The sequence below is a fragment of the Prosopis cineraria genome, unplaced genomic scaffold (assembly GCF_029017545.1).
Source record: "Prosopis cineraria cultivar Desert tree isolate PC_DT_omini unplaced genomic scaffold, ASM2901754v1 PC13, whole genome shotgun sequence".
Lineage (NCBI taxonomy): Eukaryota > Viridiplantae > Streptophyta > Magnoliopsida > Fabales > Fabaceae > Prosopis > Prosopis cineraria.
In genome coordinates, this window is record NW_026555344.1 from 38,866,767 (window position 1) to 38,886,867 (window position 20,101).

The 20,101-nt window shown below is 33.0% G+C and overlaps 1 protein-coding gene across 3 annotated transcripts; it reads right to left on the minus strand.

Moving 5' to 3' along the window:
* Window positions 1-9,350: 9,350 nt before the first annotated feature.
* LOC129290808 (acetyl-coenzyme A carboxylase carboxyl transferase subunit alpha, chloroplastic-like) lies at window positions 9,351-16,273 on the minus strand. Of its 3 annotated transcripts, none has more exons than XM_054927816.1 (12): window positions 16,016-16,273; window positions 15,437-15,843; window positions 15,268-15,342; window positions 14,825-14,932; window positions 14,562-14,722; window positions 14,286-14,400; window positions 14,044-14,198; window positions 12,307-12,358; window positions 12,165-12,233; window positions 11,554-11,631; window positions 10,298-11,465; window positions 9,351-9,763 (listed from the first exon to the last, which is right to left on the minus strand). In XM_054927816.1, exons 2-11 carry the CDS (start codon window positions 15,761-15,763, stop codon window positions 10,299-10,301), a joined length of 2,307 nt encoding a protein of 768 aa, XP_054783791.1. In that variant the 5' UTR covers window positions 15,764-15,843; window positions 16,016-16,273; the 3' UTR covers window positions 9,351-9,763; window position 10,298. The 3 variants fall into 3 exon arrangements, with proteins under 3 accessions (XP_054783791.1, XP_054783789.1, XP_054783790.1); XM_054927814.1 differs by having other exon boundaries at window positions 9,351-9,766; XM_054927815.1 differs by lacking the exon at window positions 9,351-9,763 and having other exon boundaries at window positions 10,006-11,465.
* Between the last annotated feature and the right edge of the window lie 3,828 nt (window positions 16,274-20,101).

Below are 20,101 nucleotides of genomic sequence, written 5' to 3' on the forward strand. Positions count from 1 at the left end.
TAGAAATTGCGATTCTGAGTCCTAGTCAGTGAATCGCGAACTCTAAATCCCATCCAATAATTAATTAATTAATTAATTTTTTAAAAAAGAAAAATTATTCCTTTTTATCAAAAAATTAATTTTAACCGAGCAGAGTCACCACTCAGGCTCAAAATGCTATTTAAAAAATACTTACAGATTTTCTGGCTAAGATAATAATAATTATTACTATTTTTATAGTAAAAAATAATCATCATCATCAATATTAATATTAATATTATTTATTTTTATTATTATAATATGAAAGTTATAGAAAAAACCAATAGTAATCATAATTACAATTTACAAATAGCATGACTTATTTTTAAAATTCTGTATAATATATAAGGCTCACATCTTATTTTAGATGGTGCACATGTCTTCCTATTAAAAATAATTTGAGGCATAGTAAGATTTACTCCCTTTATTTAAAAATATAAAGTATTTTTAACTTAATCTTACTCCAATAAAATAATTAGCTGCTTTCAAATCAATCATATCTTTTTATATTTACCTCTATTAAACACTTTACAATAAATACAAAGTCATTTATCAATAAAGACATTTTTTAAAAATAATAATAATTACATCTCGAAAAACTAAAAATATTTTAATTTTTTAACATCTAACACTTTAAAACATGCCTTACATTTTTAAATAAAGAGAATATATATTATTTAATTTAATTAAAACTCTGTTTTACACAAAGATTGATGTTGGTAAACTAGCACTTTCCATTGGAATGTGTTAGGGCTTTTATATATACTAAACATAAACATTCTCTATATATGTTTTAAATTTTATAACTAAATGAAGCAACTTCCGGGGCCTCGAAAGAGAAAAATGAAGCACCATCTTAGCTAATTACATTCCGACAGATCAATTAAATAATAATAAAACTCTTTTGTCATTAAAATATGCTATGTTTTCAGCATTTGTGAAATTGAATTAGTTGCATTAACACATTTGTAATTAAAATTATAATATTTATAGCATAATCTGACATAATTTATTATGATTAATTAATTTTTGCAGATTTTTTTAAAAAATGAACCACGACTTAACTTTCAGAGCTTGATGTGGGTTGCTCAATGATATTATGCTTCTATTTTGGATCGTAATCCAAATTTGCAAGATAGGTTTAAAACAACTGAGTAGATATAACTTTTAAATTAAAAAGGAAAAAATTTACTAACTAGCAAGTTATTTCATAACAAAGGGATTGGCATCTTTTATGCTTTATTTGACGTGTTAGAATAAGAAACCTGATGACATAAAATTTGATAGATTGAATGGAATTTTATGTAGCGCAAATTATCTTGTTTTTCTCTGGGGCCCTGTTTGGTTAAATAAAATTGAATTTATGAACATGTTTGGTAAGATGAAAAAAATGAATGGAATTTTATAATTATATTTTTTGTTTATATTTTCAAAATTGAAAAGACAATAAACCTATTCAGCAACCTATTTTAAAAATAATTTTTTATTCTTTAAAATAAAAAAAATTTATTTGATTACGTATTTTTAAAAAATAAAATATTATTTTAGAAAATATTAAAATAATAATATCTTTTAAATGTTTTTAAATTATTATTTTAAAAAATAAAAAAATATCTATTTTTATTTAAAAATATATTTAACAAAATATTAATTTTTAGTATAATAAAACAAAAACAATTTTAAACGTTTCAATATCATTCCGGTCTCTCCCTCATCCTCTCTTCCAGACTTGTCATCTTTCCCTATCACCTTCAGAACAATCAAACAATGATTAACAAATCCTCCTATTCCAGAAAAAATCAAAAAATAAAGAGCAAATTTATGAAGAAAAGGGAGGATAGAAGGAGATCTGTGATGGGAGAGAGAGATGAATATGCGAGGGAGAAGCTTCGTTAGAGGATGGCGAGTTTGACAGAGGGAGAAGCTTTGATAGAAATAGAAGGATGGAGAACGACTTTGGACAAAAACTAGGACGATGGAGGATGGTGTTCATCGGAAACCACCTTCGATGGAAATTTTTAAGATGTTTGAACTCCCTTTGCTGCCATTCGGAGATGAGAATGTCGAGACGAAACCAGGAAGATTGGTGGAAGGTGAACCCGCGATAGCTGGATGAACCGACGAACCCAGAACAGATCTTCGACCCTAGATCTTCACGTTTGGCAATTAACATTGCAGGGGGAGAGAGTCGAAGGTAATGTGAAGTATGGAACAAAATATGAAACCAAATCTAAAATCAAATTTGAGGTAGAGGGGAAGTATGACGAAGACGACGAGGGAGGTGTGCGGAAAACGGAAGGCCAAGAGTGGGATGGAGGAGAGGAGCAGAAGCTAGTTTGATTAGTGGAGGATGGTAGAAGGTTGATCGATGCAATGCGCGGGTAATTTTGGGTTTACAAATTTTTTATAAGGACAAAATGAGTAAAAAAAATTATTATTCTAAGAAAAAATATAATTTTTTAGAGGATTTATCCAAATTTCTGGCTTGTATCCGGAGCAGGCAAAACAAGTCAAGTCTAATAGGTCAATCCGTTTAAACTCGCTTAATAGAAGGGTTTTAATAGAAAGGTTTTACATATAAGACTCTAAAATTGTAAAATTAGATTTAAATGATTAGCCCTAATAGGCTTTATTTTAAACGAGCTGAGCCTACAGGAATCAAACTTAAATGATTAGTTCTAATAGGCTTCATTTTAAAAGAGCTGGCCCTAGGCCTTGGAGGGCCAACCCGTTTAAGTCGCATGTACACACACACATATTATATCTTTTGATACTAATTTGTTTTTCAATTCTTTTTTTAAGAGCTTTAAGTATCTTAAAGTTTTTTTTCTGAAGCGTTAGATACCTTGAAATCTTGTTAAAATAAAATTTAATAAATATTGTTAAAATATTAAGTATTTTAATATTTAAAACTTTAAAAATTACTATTTAAAACATTACACCACCCAATTTAACATTTTAATATTTTTGATATTTTATAATTTTGAATTAAAAATGAAGTGAATGAACCTCTAAGTTAATGAAGGAATTTTTTATCTCATTTCTTCATTTTTCTCTCGTCAAGTAACTTTTTTATAATATATTAATGGAATAAGCAATATCTTTCAAATTAAATATTTTTATTATTACATTGTTAGTCCTGATTTAGTGATTTATCATGTTTATAATTTTACTATTAACACTGTAGAGAATATTAAATTTGGGTAATGTAATATTTTAGAGGAAGATCATTAGTTGACCAAAAAATTAAGAAATTTAACTAATATTAAAAATATAAGTAAGTTTTGACATGCACAAAATGCTTAACGATTTGGGTACTATATTAAAGAGAAAATCGAAGATCCATATATAAAAAATAAGAAATCATCTATAAATTTATAAAATGCTAGCAAAAATAATATTTAAATATAAAAAATATTAAACTAGGTGGTGTAATATTTTAAATAATAATATTTAAATTATTAAATATTAAAAATAATTAATATTTTAACAATATTTATTCAATTTTATTTTAACAAGATTTCAGGGTGCCCAGCACTACGAGAAAAAGGCTTTAAGGTGCTTAGCGCTCCTAAAAAAAGAGTTTAGGAATAAATTAGCACGAAAAGACATGACATCTTACATGTCACTGTTCATGAGGCCCACGCACATGACATATCAGCAAAAAACAGAAAAATTAATGGTTGATTATGGAAGGGGGGTTTTGCTCCTAAAAAAAACTAGTTCAAGGGTAAAATTGTCCCACTTAAAAATATAGGATACCCAACGCTCTTAAAAAATAAGTACAGGGATAAAATTGAACTTTAACCCTTTATATAATAAAAATAACCTTAAATTTCATCCATATATCCTAATCAGCTAATCCTAGTCTAATTCAAACCAAAGCAAAGATGAGAGTCTAGAGCCTAAAACCAAGGTAACGACAATTCTAGTCTTCCAAATCTTGATCTCATGCTCTCAATTGGCAACTGCATTTGGCCCCACAGTCAACACTCATGGCATGTTCCCACAACATTCTTCTTCTTCTTCGCTCATTTTCTATCTAAGTATCTAATCTAAAAGGAGCTTGATGTAATATCCGGAAAAATTTAACCCTAATTTATTAACCTAATAAGGGTAATTAGTGAGTTAATAAGGTGTGTGGCCAGAGAAGCTTAACTTAGCATAATTGATGTGATTTCAACTTTAGAAGTGGGTCCAGATCGATAGCAGGCCACTCGGGTAAGGAAAGAGGATGAAAAAGTAAAATATTATTTTCTGTGCCATACGCCGCGGCGCGTGGTTGGTCTACCGCGGTGCACAAAGACAATTTTAAACGTAATGGGCTCCTCTATGCCATGTGCCATGGCAGAGGGCAGCATGCGCCACAGCGCACAGCCAAAAATCGAATATATCTGATTCGTGAGCTATGTGAAAACAGAAGAGAAAAAGAAGAGGAAAACGAAGAGCTCGATTTTGGCTCTGCTATGGCACATATTTGGTTCCATTGTTGATAGATTGAAACTCCCAAACACCCAAGATAAGATTATGGTGTCTCCTTCTTCCTTTCTCTCCCTCATTTGTAATGATTTATGGTAGGGTTTGAGTTAAGAGATAAATTTTCGATCCATAGGAGTATGGGTCCAATTCCATTGATTACAATGAGATTAATGGGAGTGGTTTAATGTATTGGAACACCACATTGATAATTTTGCAAGTGGTTGGTCCATGGGAGCATTTAATACTCAAAAATTAGCATTTATGAGGTAGTTGTAAGAGGTTAATGTGCATTAATGATGGTTTGAAGTATTAATAATGATAATATGAATTAATGGAACTTAATGAGCACGTCGAGTATGAGTAGGTAGTGATTATGAGATGATATAGTAGCGTATATGGAGTTTTATTTTATAAAGTTTTAAGAGTTAGGTAATGATGATGTTCTTATGGTTTGGATGAATAGAGGTTTGTTTTGGCACCATTCGAGCTTGTTGAAACTTTGAAAAGTTGTTATAGTGAGGGGTAAACCTTTGACCTCTCAAAGTTTGAGGTAATCGGGGAAAACTTAATTTTTATAGTTAAATGTTAATTGTGTTTGTGAAATGTGATTTGTGTAATAAATTGATGATACATATTGGCAAGTGTTGATTTGTGAAATGGTTTTGGAAAGAAAACCTTAATTTCTACCACCCTTGATGTTTTATGAAATAACTTGTGATTTATTATTATAAGTGGAGAATTGTGATGAAATATGAGTTAATTATGAGCATATGTGTTATGTGAGTTCATGTGTTGAAAAATGATTATTGAAATGTATATTATGTGTGAAATGTGTATAGCATGATCATTAGCGGGAGTTCACCTAAAAAAAGGAGTAGATTGGTTGAAATCCATGTGGTATTAGCCGTGACTGTTGGAATCAAGAACTAGCCTTGGTACCGATCGTTGGAATTGAGAGGTAGCCCTTGTCTCATAGTTGATTCGGGACTATCCCACTTATTCTATGAGGGACTCGAACCTAACTAGTCTCCACCGGTTCATGAGGAGGCTAGATTAGGGGCACGACACCCCATGATTGTTAGTATTAGGGGAAATCGAATTACATAAGTGAGTGAGTTAACCCTGGCCCAATAGCTCCTCACAAGTAGAAGGCTGGGTTAATTCGTGAAGGACGTAGCCATATGATAGCCATCGATTTTGTGTCAGAGGTAATAGGAGGATATAAGGTTGGCATATGATCATGCACATAAGTCGGCCGCATGGTTGTTAGTTTTATGGTCCGGCACATGTTAAGGGCACATGATTGTTATTTTTGTGACCCTGTGTTATATTTTTTGTAAAATAATATGATATAGTTTTTTGTGACAAGCTCAGTCACATGGTTGTTAGTTTTGTGAATCGTGGCCTGGTACTATATGAAATATGTGTTTATTTGTCTAATTGCATCTATTTACAATTAATATGTAACTGTAAGGGTTAAGTGAAACTTGGTTACTGAGTGGTTGTACTCATCCCTCAATTCTCAATATTTTCAGGACCTAGCTCATCGGATCTGAGTCAGGGAAAACATATAGAGGCTTAGGTTTGGTAGAGTAAATCCTCCATATGCCTCTCCTTTACTATTTACATGTGTATTTGTTAATGTATTTGCCAATTATGATTAATTATCATGATTGATGTACTACTTGCATGATTTTATGTTTAACTAGTGTATTTTGTGTCCTGAGTTAGTGAGTATTTGTTGTGAACTCGTGAATAGGGCCAAAATACTTGTGCAAGTTAGAACATATGTATTTTTGAGAAATATAAATGAAATGGTTGATTTTGTGTAACTTTTCCTCCCCCTCTATGTTTTGTGAAAATTGAGGTTGAGTGGTGATTTTGTGAAATAAGTGTGTTTTATTGTGTGTGATGTGTTGTACAAGTTTGTAAGAGTCTATTGAGTGTGGTCAAAGGGTTGGTGTAGACTATTAGCACATGTGGTTGAATTGGGACACCCCATTTGGGAGATTTTGTGAAAATGTGTCAAAATGAGTTTTGGCATTCAACTTTTTATAGAAAATAAATTTGAATGTGAAACCTGTGCCATTAGTTAGAGCGAGGAGAAAGCTCTGTGTAGCTACCAAAACCATCTCAATCGGATGTCGAACGGAGATTTAGGACACGTCAGAATTTCGCTTCCTGTGCTATTAAATGACAGCACTAATCTGTCAAATTTCGTGCAATATGTCGCGGTGCATGGTGCCTCACGCCACGGCGCATGGCACAAAGAGGACACGCCACGGTTCACATATCAATTTCTATGTGAAAATCTGTTTTGAGTTTTAAAACTCATTATTTGGGTCCTATTGACTTCCAAGCTTTTGCTTTATTTTTAAAATTCTGATTTAGAGTCCTTAAAACATGTTTGAGATTTGAAAGGTTGAAAATTGGGATTCCTTGAAATAAATTTTAAAAATTCATTTATTAAGCCTTACAGTTTGGTAATCTTTGAGGGTAGAATCTTAGATTATCAAATTTTAGAGTTAATTGTGATTTAACCTCAGGGAGGTTACACTTGAACCATGACAACATTTATTTGGTCTGAGTTTAGTCACATCTCAATCTCAATCTCAATATCCCTATCCCTCTTGATCATGTCTTACAAGTTGCATACAAGCATATTGTTGATTCTCATTTAAGGAAGAAACGTTTGGTTGATTTTTTTTTTTGAGACAAGGAATAGATCTGATAATGATATTTGTTTTATGATTGTTAACATTTTTTTAATTTTATGTATTTATTAAAAGAAAAAAATGAAAATAAATAGAAAAGCATAAAACTCATAAGGTTAGCTTTGAGCCCACTATCCTAAGGGCTGGGCTTTGCAATTGGAGATCTTAAAAGAAAAATAATCTTTTCAAGCCCGACTCTTTTATGCACGAGCTTGTCAAGGGTCGCCCCTTTAGAGCCAAGCTGATTCATTTTTCAAGCTCTACTTGTATTTAGAAAATGTCCTCCCAAGGATCAAAAGTCCATCCAATGAATCCAAGAAAAATATTTTTTTCTCTTTCTTTTCCTTTTTCCAACTTCATTTTCCAGTGAACCAAACATTAAGATTTGGCAGGAGATTTTTTTAGGTAAAAAAAAAAAAGAGAGATATTCAAATCAATTACAATGTTAGACTATGTCAGTATATTTGGGACAAGTCAAAATTACTTGAGCCAATAGAATGGAATATGAATAATAAATACCAGTTCAAAAGTTTAAAATCTCTTGATATAACGATTAAAAAATGGGAGAATAACTGTTAAATCTCAAAAGAAGGAATTAATGACAATTAGATCTTTAATAATTTTTTAAAATCAATTATAAACATCAATTCAAACAATTATAAATTTAAACATTTTAATTACAAACATGATATTTAAATTCTAAATATGATAATTAATTTGTAATTTAAATTCCTATTTATAATTGCTTGAATATATAGTTATCATTTATTTTATATAAAATTTTGTTGGAGACTTAATTGTCATTAATTCATCCTTTTGTGTGTCATTCTTCCTTAAAAAAATGGTGCCAATGACCCATCCTATCAAATTCTCATGCCTCCTTTGATATAGAAAATTATTTTTTGTGAAACTAGAAGTAGAAATAGAAGCAAAATGAAAGTATGAGTAAAGTTTAAGAGTATGTTTGGTAAACCGATAGAAGTGGAATAAATATTTTATTTAATGTTGTATTTATATTTTAAAAAGACCAAGATACCCCTAAATAAAAAAAGCCAGATTTAAACCACCAACGCTCAAAGCATAGCCCAAGCAAACTGCCATGGAAAACCACTACTTGAAAACCAAAGAAATAAAAAAAACCATCATCGAAGAAGAAAAAAACGAGGAAGATGACTACATACTCAATCAACAAAGCATTCAAACATTAAATAATAAGATCAAATTTCATAAATCAAAACTAAAAATTATGAAATACATTCAAACACATATCTGGAATGCAAAAGAAGATAAAGATCTATAACCCAGATCTGTGACAATATACTTGGATGAAGTTTGCAATGGAATGGTCGCACAATTAATATTTGGAGGGAGAGGATGATGAATTTACACAAAGTTTCCAATGGAGTGGTTGCAATCGCACAATGAAGATCCAGAGGAATAGGATGATGAAGCGTGAACAAAGTTTGCAGAAGAGGACGGCATAGTTTATTACACAAGCACAGTGAAGACTGGCCGCAGATTTTCTCACCAGCTGAGGAAGAGGACGGAGAAGTTCGAACATCAAAAGATCATTGTCGCCATCGAAGATTTGTTGTGTGCCATAGAACATGGTCCTCCATCTTGGATGTTTTAGGGAAAGAGGATGTCAGGGCAAAATGGTCAAGAAGTGAAAGCCAATTCTTTGGGTTTAGCCGCTTAGGTATGGCTCCAAGAAATCTCTACATGCATGCCAAACAAATAAAATTTTAGATTTCACTTTCCTATCTTCAATTCCTTGCTACGAAACACGACATTACAGGTTTACAACTTCCATGCTTCGATTTCATAGTAAATAAAAATAAATTATTTTTTAATCAGAGCAAGAATATCAGAAAAATACCTCGTCAATTGAAAAGATTCACTCGTAACAAAAGATCTACCACTGATCCCAATGGGATAGTGCTTATATGACCATTGCCTTTTTTTTTTTTTTTTTGAAGAGACAATCACACCCGCACAACCCATTACAATCCTCCCATAAGCTAAGGGAGGAAAAAGGAAGATTGCACTCGCAGCGAGCGAGTCACCGATAAGCAAACGACGGTTAGCCAGTCCACATGGGAGCCATGGGCAGGCAGGTATCGAGTAGAATAATAGTACTTGCAAAATAAGCCATTATATAATACCATAAGTCATGTCATTAAGTTCCTTGAAACTCAATCAATCTATACAGTGTCCATATCTATGTCTAAGAGGGAAAAGAATTCACGATAACATAAATTGCGACCGCATAGAACAAAACCAAAAAGAGGAAAGGAAAAGAAACTGATGAATTAAATCATTATAGAGTAAACCAGAGCAGTCTGAGCCGAAGGTACAAAATGATTCTCACTTTATTCCACATCTGGTCTTCTATGGAACTTGGGAGATGGACAGAGGTATCAGTCACAATTCAAATGGCATCTCCCTGGTATCCCTTTGAATCCCAAAAGTCGTATTGTACAAAGATGGCTATGATGCTGGATGGCAAACCCAATATGAGAAGCTCTAAAAATGAAGCCATCGTGCAGTTTCTACTGTTTCATTCATACAACTCAAGTCAGCTCCATCTTCACCAGTATTATGTCAGAAGAAGGCGGATAGAAAGACATGTATATATAACGCATAATGTTATTACGAGCCAAATACCAGTGAATGATATAGTAAAAAAATAGAAAATATCATATTTTCCATTCAATCCTTCTGAATCCCAAATCACATAAAACCATCTTGAATCTGCATTTTAGGACGTTATAATGATTTGAACTCTATGGGGTGGCCAAATAAACTGATCACGCAATTTATTTTGTAAAGAAACGAACTAGACGTTCAACAGAGCTTTCGTTCTGATTTCATCCCTCCCAGAGGTAAAGTGAGACATTATACAAATTTTTTGGGAGCAAAGACAGTAGGATTGAAATGAAACAAAACAAACTTTCAAGTAGTAAAATGATCCAAAATTTTTGCAGATCCAATTGATATTGAGGTCACATTTGGAAGACCAAAATGGTGTTTTACTATTGACAAATAAAATCTACAGTAACAAAATTGGCAGCAGACGAACTCACATCAAGAAAAGGTGCGATTTGCCCCAACCTCCCTTCTTAACTGATCATTTGTCAGAACGCCTTCACCTGGATCTTCACTTGTTAAACTTTTATCTGATTCTCCAGAAAATTCACCCTCCCTGGAAATCTTAGACGTCAGATTCTCATACTTGTCCTTTAAGCCTGAAGAATCAATGGCCTCTGCAAGGCTCTTCTTAATTTGTTGCTCCAATGCAGCAATTTTATTTTTTGATGCCAAATCAGGCGAGTGTCCTGCCTTGGCAACCTCTATTTTCAATAACTCTATCTTGCTCTTGAGGTCTGATGAGTTTAGGGCAATTTCAATTCCCTTGTTGATATCATTGTTCAATTCTTCTATATCTGATTCAAACTCTGCCACTGAGGACTCTTCAATGCTGCTTCGTGTCTTTGCTTTTACAACATCAACTTCTAATCCCTTTGACTTCAGGGCATTAATTAGCTTCAGCACTACCTCTTTCTTAAACTCTATGACTTTCTTCTTCAATTCAACATCAAAATCACTTGGTGAGGATACACCAGAACCTTCAATTTCTGCCTTCACTAACTCATATTTTTCCTTTATACTAGGGCTATTAATCACTTCTTCGAATTTTGCCTTGAATTCTTCCTTTAACATGGCAGCCTTCTTATTCCTATCTGACCAAACCTTTGCTTTAGAAAATTCTTTTAAAGTGTCAAGCATTTCCTTCAGCTTTCCATAATTGGGAGCTTCTGACAGACCCCGGTTGAACTCCTCCTGTAGCTTTTCAATCTTATCCTTCACCACTGGATGAATAAGTCGGTCCTCCGAATTTGCTTTTGAAACTTCCTCCCGTAGCTTTGCCAACTTGTCTGTCAAGCCCATGGCTTTCACTGCCTCAGAGTACTCTCGATCAACCTCCTTTTTCAGCTTCTGGATTATCTCATCCAGATCTAATTCTGGAAGCTTGGCGGAGGATTCCTGGGCTTTCAAAATTTGCTGCTTCAGTTTCTCAACATCACCCTCTAATTCAGCATCTGGAATCTTCTTAGCAACAGGTGTCTCCTTCCTCTTCATGTTGGTCTTCCTCTGAGGATCAACAGGAATTCCTTCATGGAATGTACCAATTTCCCGGAACTTAAGCATGCGATGTTTTAGTAGATCCTCGGTTTTCATCTGAGTAAGTTCCTATGCAATGAGACAAGCCAGAGATTTATAATTAGCATACGGTTGTGTATCTGATTTCAGTAGAAAATTTGCTCAACGAAAAACTTACATCCATGGCTTCATTGATTGCAACTTTTATCTGCTGTGACACCCAAGATGGATCTGCATGTGCACCACCAAGTGGTTCCTATTGCCAGAAACAAACAAATGAAATTTCAATTAAAGGAACAAAGAATGATCTTTTATCCACGTACAAATACATAAAATGAGAAACTATTGCCAGAGGTACCAGATTTGACAAAGCTAACAACTTATTTTGAGGGTAAGATATTGTGAAGTTTAAATTCATGTGTACGGAAAAAAGCATTACGTTTCAGAAGCCGCATCTCTGATGAAACAGGAGTAATAGCCATTTCATACCATTTATGCCACTCTTGGTGAAAAGGAAAAGAATGTAAGAAGGTGAAATATGAAATGACACTTGTGTTCCTATCTTAAACTAATAGGAAAATAATACTATTAAGTAATTATTATAAGCATATAACAGACATTGAATAACATTTTTTCTTTCCTGTGCCCCATTCCTTTCTCTCTGTCTGGTAACAAATGCTGTTATGACGTAAGCTCTATTGATAGGGTGACACAAATTAATAACAGGGGTCTGAAGACAACCAAAAAAAAAAAAAAAAGATTAAGAGATATAATTATTAGGATCGTTACCGGAATAATACCATCTGCAACTTGCAATTTGCACAACTCAGGCGCTGTAATCCTGAGCCTTTCAGCAGCCTAAAAAGGGAAAAAAGTTAATGGTATATGCTTTGGCATTCAAAGTTAGGGTTAATACAGGGTTTGTGTAAACCTTTGGAGAAGCTTTAGCACTCTTCCACAAAATTGCTGCACATGCCTCTGGACTAAAACATAAAATAAAGGAAACCAAACCAGCATAACAGCTTATAAGTCAGCACATAAACTTACTACAATTGTTAAGGATTAACAAGAACTGAAGATTCGACCATATAACCACAAGGATGTCAAAGAAACCAAAAGTCATACATTCATCCATAAAATACACACAGGTTTAAATCTGAATATGGTGGAAAATTTGCCAATTTGACACCTAGAAATGGCTTGCTATCACTTTAAAAAAATATTAGGTTAAAGATTCATGGTAATCATGTCTTGACAGCATTTTGAGAGACAGGGAAGCATTTCGTTAATTCAGTCAACTTGGTCTATCAAAATCCTCTTCAATGCAGCAAATGTGGAAGCTCACACAATGTTGTTTATGGGGGAAGAATAAACCTTTGCCACCTAGCAAGTTCTGCACCAAGAATAACAAATCCATCCATGGGCAGTTTGGGTGTATACATATCGATATGATAAATTCAATTTTTCTTCGACTCTGGCAGGGTAAGGTGCACAATAGTCAATGCCTAGGACTAAGATCGAGCACAAACATAGCATGTCTCACACCCTCCTGATTGGCGATTAACATCATCAATACACAGTAGTTATCACGTAGCATTATTTTGTCAAATATAGGAAAGACTATCTTAGTATTTTTGACATTGTAAGATATGGGGGAACCAGCTATCAAATATCAATGTGCTTGAAACTTGTTATCAAAAAGAGACCCCACTCTTATGTGTACGACACAATATATATCTAGAAAATTCCATAACTTCTTTACTGGGGAAAAATCATGAAAAGATAAATAAAAAATGCAGTGGCTCAACTTATGTTCATTCAAGGATCACTAATCCTATCAATCAAACCTTTACAAGTTCCTATTAGTTCAACTAAATGCCAGAATCGAGATCATTAGTACGGTTAAACTTGTTTAATTGGCAATATATTATTTGAAAGAAAAATTTCAAGACATATAATATATTCTCCACTCTGTATTCTCAACCTGATCCCCAATTGTATCAAAATTGATATTTAAGCTAACTGTGTTCCCCGCTTCATACTGTCAGATATGTCTCCCCCGAAATTACTTGATATGCATAGGCAGAAATATGCTGTGCAGTAGTTTCCTATGTAGAAGGAGAAGATGAGGGTGGTAAATTGCATCACTAAAGACACATCAATCCAGATACTGCTAAAAACAATTAGACAAAACTTCTATGAGCTAAGCCAAAGTCCTAGTTATGTCAAATCTAATAATTGTTTACATATTTGATAAATGAAAGAAAAGCATCCTCCTACAAAAGTAAAAAAAAAAAAAAAAATTCTATTTTTCAATATAAGAGATGCATTCACCGAGAAGACAAATGAATAGAGGTTGACCAAAAAGCACATTATAAGAATATTAGTACTATATTATTAGAAGCAATCGTAAAATTGAAAACACAGTATCCGGTACAATACAGTTCTGAGACAAATATCACAGATAATATCAATAGAATAGAAACTGCAACCATAAACCACAGATAATTTGCAAGGTTGACCTATGATATCCAGATAATTTGCAAGGTTGACCTATGATATCCATCTAAGATGCAGTAGAAAAGAAGAGGTACGTAATTGAACCCAAAAAAAAAAAAAAACCAACAATAGAAAATTTTGCAAGGATTAGGTCAAAGATTTAAATCACCTGGCCACATAGAAAACTGCATTTTCAAGCATTAGTAATTTATTGGCACAGCCAATGGCAAGCGCACCACCAGAACCTCCCTCTCCAATAACTATAGACACAATTGGCACCTTCAGACCAAACATGGTCCTCAAATTGTGGGCAATGGCTTCACCCTGCATGCAAGAAAATAAATCAAACAGATTAACATAATTAAAAAAAGGACGCCGAAGTGGAATCGTCCAGCATACTTAACTACATACTTGGCCTAGTTCCTCTGATTTAAGGTCAGCATATGCCCCAGGTGTATCAATGAAAGTGATTATGGGGAACCCATGATGATCTGCATAACGCATCATGCGGAGAGCCTTCCTGTAACTGATCAAATTAAAAATTTATAGTCAATATTAAACGTAGAGAACATAGATAGTTCCTAGACCAAGTCAAGCAAGTTGAGAAGAGTCATCATCCCATCTTAAATCTAGTCGGTTTCTCAAATGTTAAAAAAAAGACGGAAGGGTTTTAAAGTGCCAACATACCCATGAGGAGTTGGCATCCCGAAGTTACGCTGTATGTTTTCTTTAGTATTTCGACCCTTCTGGTGACCCATGAACATATATCTTCTACCATCTATGGTCCCTATACCAGTAACAATAGCTGGGTCATCATAACCTGCCCGATCACCATGGAGTTCCACAAACTGCAACATGAGGAAGCATGAGATTCTACTAGCATTAGTTGTTCAGCAACAATTAACTAGGGATTTTAGAGTGTAATTACAAAATAATAATGCACAGTAGACCTTTTCAGTCATGTTAAAAACATGATCAAGGAAAGTAGGCCTGTTAGGATGCCGTGCGATGCTGACACGCTGTATAGGAGTCAGATGTGTATATAAATCCTTTAAAGCCTGAAATAACAAGGGAAGCCATGAGGAAAATGCAATAGGAAGTATTTCATATTCATCAATTGTTGTTGGGAAAAGAAAGCATTAACATCTTTGATTCACTTTAACAGTTAAAATCATAACTGTAATTAAAAAAAATGCAAAACTTGCTAAGAAGCTGGAGTGTAATATTTGCAGTACGAGAATTGCCAAATGAACAATAATCATGCACTCATGCTTAAGAGGTGCGATTTGAAGGACGGTGTTGGGGAATGTGTAGATATATTATCAGTTCTTATAAGGACTCTCAGCACAATAAAGCAATCAATTTTTTTGTCGAACAACAATTATGATTAGACCTGCTGATATTTGGTCTCTAATGAGATAATCTGATCGCTGAAGTCCAGACCAGTTTCAGATGCCATCTTGCGCACCTACCAAAAAAGAAAATGTACAATCTTGATGAAGCAGACTCAGGAATTAATGCTCAGTTAAACAGACAAACCACACCAGCACACAGGAAATTACATCAATAATCTTCTTTTCCAGGCCAACAAGCGGCTTCTCAAAATCCAAAGTGACTGGCTTTTGTTTCTCTTTCAGCGGCTTGAAATACGAGAGATGACTTAGCACTCCACCTTTCACATTGGGGTCAGGGTCCTTAGTCCAGGGATATTCATGCTTCTTCACCTTCCTAAGCTTGGCGGCAACTGTAAACTCCCTTCTTTTCAGACCTAATCGGGCCCTTCCTAAAGTTCTCAAAGGGACACCACTAACACCATTAGCCGAACTTCGGAGAAGATCAGAAGCTGAAGTTCCAGCGAATGCTACTGCACAGTGAGATGCAGAAGCCATCCTCCGTATCCAGTGGCAACTTGCGGTGATTCCACACCAGGATTCTTAAATCAGATCACCCAAACCTCCACTTCTGAAGCCTGTAAACAGTTAAATTAGAACCCGAGAAGAAATCCAGAAATATCACCATATAGATGAACACTTTTGCAAAAAGGAAACAAAGCCAACAAAACTCAAAGCTGTATCAGAACACTTGCAATAAACCCATCAGCTGACACAAGCTCGATTCGTTCTTTTCTTTAAAAAAAATACCTGAAAATAAGAGAAGTTGCAGAAGCGTGCGTGGATACGGATTGGAAGATAAATGGGGAAATCCGAAAAAAGGGAGCGAATGAAGGAAAGGAAATAGAGGGTTGCTAACGAATGAGAGAGAAAAGAAGGGTCATCGTGGAGATCGTCAATGAATATTGTTAGCTACGGTTGTGGTATTGTTCGAAGAGACGGGGTTGGGGGGGCGATACTAACAAGGAGAGTGTGAAGGGGACCCCCGTGTAGAATTAAGCTTAATCGATCGGTTTATAAATGAGGCAGCTTTTTTCGGTTTGGCCGTTAAGCGACGAAATTTGCTGCTGCTGTATGACCCAAGCATGTCTGCATTGTGCGATGCGATCTTTCCCTCCACGACTTTTCGAGTTTCGACAATATCTTTTTTCTTTGTAAAATTGTAAGATAAAATTTAGAAGAATGACGATAAAATTTGACCAATTTCATAATTTCTATGAGTCCATACTTTTTTAATATTAATAATTTTAAATTAAATAGTTAAATTGTCCGTTACTTAAAATAAAAAATAATTAGTTAATGTAAAAAATTATAATTTTTTGTTCAATCTTTATAATTTACAAAATAAAAATTGTAAGTGTTTAAATAAAAAATATAATTAGTTATTTTTATAACTTGAACTTAATGATAAAACAAATTTTATATGAGAAGTTGTAATTTATTATTCAATTCTTGTAATTTATAAAATAAAAATTACAATTATTTAAATAAAAGTTATAATTGATTATTTTTAAAACTTAAACTTCAATAATAAAAAAAAATTTTACTTGAAAGTTGTGATTTTCAAAACTTATTTATCAATCAAAAAAAAAATTTATGTAGAAAGTTGTAATTTTTTTATTTAATTTTTATAATTTACATAACGAAAGCTATTATTGAAAAAATGGAGCTAGACTTATTATTTTTATTTTAAATAAATAGTAATTTAGTCATTTAACTTAAAATTATTAATATCAGAAAGGTACTCAAAAATTTTAAAAGAATTATGACATTTTGAAAAACATCATTATCAATTATATATTATGGTAGGATTTTATTGTTATTTTTCTAAAAATTTATTTGTAAGATTAATAAATTAAAAAATTGAAAAAAACATATGTAAAAATATGCCACTAATATAAATTAAAATTACATTTTTTTCCCATACATTCTATAAAACAGAAAATGTGTTGCATTATTAGTGCATGGAAAATATTTGAGCTTCGCAACTAGAGAAAAACATAATTTTATTGAGTTTTTGGCCTTTATAGTTTTATTAAGTTTTGCTTTCAGTTTTTATAATTTTTTTAATGTAGGGATTAAAATCACTAAAAAAGGAAAACAATAAGGACCTGAAAAATAAAAATCACCCAATCTTTTTGAAACTATGAGAACTAAAAATATTAAAAAAATTATAAGAATTAAAAACAAAATCAAATAAAATTATAAGGATTAAAGATTGTGTTTTCTTTAAAAACTATCATCAACCAATCTATAATTACTTACTTTCATTAGTTGAGGGCGTTGGATTGGTTTATTCTGAAATTTAGTTTTTTTTTTTTTGTAATTACTAACATGTTTGTTTGACTTTCTACCTCCATTACTTGAGCAATCAATATAAAAAGTAATATTTTAGTTTTTTAATTAAAGTTCTTTTAGTTCAAAAATTAATTACTTTCTTACTTTTAATCAAAAAAATTAATTAGAATTTAACGATAAGTGATAACCAATGCACAATGTTACTTTCTAAAACAATTGGACTTTTATATAACTATGCAGGAAGTATTTTGAAATTTAAAACCAAAATAGTCATCGCCTTCCTCACGCCTTCATCGTCTTTTCTTGTTCCTCTCGTCGTTTTTCATCATTTTCCTCTCCAAAAATCCCAGCTCCATCTTCTTCCAAAGATTGAGGACCAATTGCAATTCCCCATCCAATCTTCAACAGCAAGGTTTTCCTTGCTCGTGGTTTTTTAATGTGATTGCGTTCTTACAGTCTTGCTTGTGGATCTTCAAGCTCCATCAAAAATATTATACATAACTTAAGGTTTAGAAGAGTTATCTGTATATCAATCAAAATTTAGGAGCTTAAATACACATAAAAATAAAGTTTAAAGGGTATATAATTAATTGTTAGGAGTTATTTGCATAAACTTGAAAGTTTAAAAAATTTATTATTGATTTTTAAAGGTTAAGGGGTTTGTTTGTATGTGGTTTAAAGCTCACGAGAGTTGTGTGTAATTTACTCTCATTTATAATTTTTATTTTGCCCAAATCTTTTTTAATTCTTCCCCTATTGGTTTTTTTAAGCAAAAATGAGGCCATTTTATTAATATCAAAAGAAATATTACACTCTTCTGTTCAAAAAAAAAAAGAAATATTACACTCACCAATCCCTCGTAAAGCAAGAAACAAAAACAAATATCTAAGTACAACCTATAAAAATCAGAAGCAAGAGAGAAATGAAGCCTAAACTTACAACCTAAACAACACAAACAAAAACAAGAAATAAACCAAAAGCAACCAAAGTAGCAACAGACTCAGCTAATGCCTTCTTTCTCAGCAACACCTGAATTACTACCATCCTAATCCTACACAGTTGTACCCTTCACATTAAGCGCTTCTACCATAGAAATCATAAATCAAGATAGAAAAAATAGAAGATGGTGGCTTATAGAGCCATCCTTGTGGTACCTTGCTTCTTATAACTTGTGCTTTACTCCAATCTATAGCATTATTCCCTCTCATTTAGACTAAAGAGAAAGAGTATAACTCATTAGATCCCCAAAGCTTAAAGCGCTTCTATAATAAATCATAATAAGAGTTATCATAGACCCTCATAACTCTAACCATCACCTTTTTATAAAGGTATTACTAATCAGTTTTAATCAAAACTTTCCCACTACTAAACAAATCCCTTAATGATAGTGCCTCCAACCTAGCTAAACACTCAACTATAAATGCAAACTCAACAACTACTATCCTTCTCACCCTCCTAAAAATTTATCATGTGAATCTCTGCCAATCACCCCAATAATAGCCTTTCTCCTTCTCATACAAAAAGCCCTATTTATATTCAACTTAACAACCCCTTCCATAAGTTTCTTCCAGACCAATTATCACTCATTAACCCCAATAGGCCCTTGCACCTTCTTTTTCCTCGCCATACGCTCCCAATATTCCTCCTTTAAACCAGCAGCCTTGCTTAAACAAAGATCAACATTAGTCCTAAGATTCTCAAACATGAAATTACATCAAGTTTTCCAAATCATTTGGAAAATAGGGCTACTACCTAATTATCAAACACTTGCTTATTCACTAACCAATCTTCTAACCACTTATCCACTCTCCATGAATTCCATTTATCAAACTTTAAAGTAAGAGGAGAAGCAATAAGCTCCTTTTAAGCCATGGGCACACAAAGAGCATAGGCTCAATAGTTTCACTATGCTTATTACAAATACCACAGATAGGACTATTCAAGCACTTCCTCTTATATAATGCTTATCTTGTTGCCATTGCCCCACTACACACCCTTCACATGAAATAAGCAATTTGAAGTGGTATTTTAATTTTCCACATCCCTTTCCACAATTTTTTGTAAACTTGAAAAGAACTACTAGGATCTTTTAAAGTAACAGGTCCCTCTACTTTTATGGTTGATCTGTATCCAAACTTCACAGCGCATTCTCCATCCTTACTTCCTAACTATAATTAACTCTATCTTCCCCACAAACCACAGACAAGAGAACACTATTAATTAACTTTATATCCTTCACACTAAGCCACCTATCGAAAAGCTCTGGTCTCCATTTACCATCATATATCGGGTAACTAAATCTTGAAGACTTTATCTCATCTTTAAGCACTCCTTAATTTAACTTATGATTCTTAGCCATAGGAGTCTAGTGATCCTAAAAAAACTCACCTTAACACTATTAAAATTATCCAACATAAATTTTTCTCCAACAGCTTCCTCCTTTCCAAAATACTAGTCCTCCCTCAAGAAGCTCTTCCTCTCTTTACAACATGTATAAAACCAAAGTTTGGATAATACAACCCTTTCAAAATTCTACAC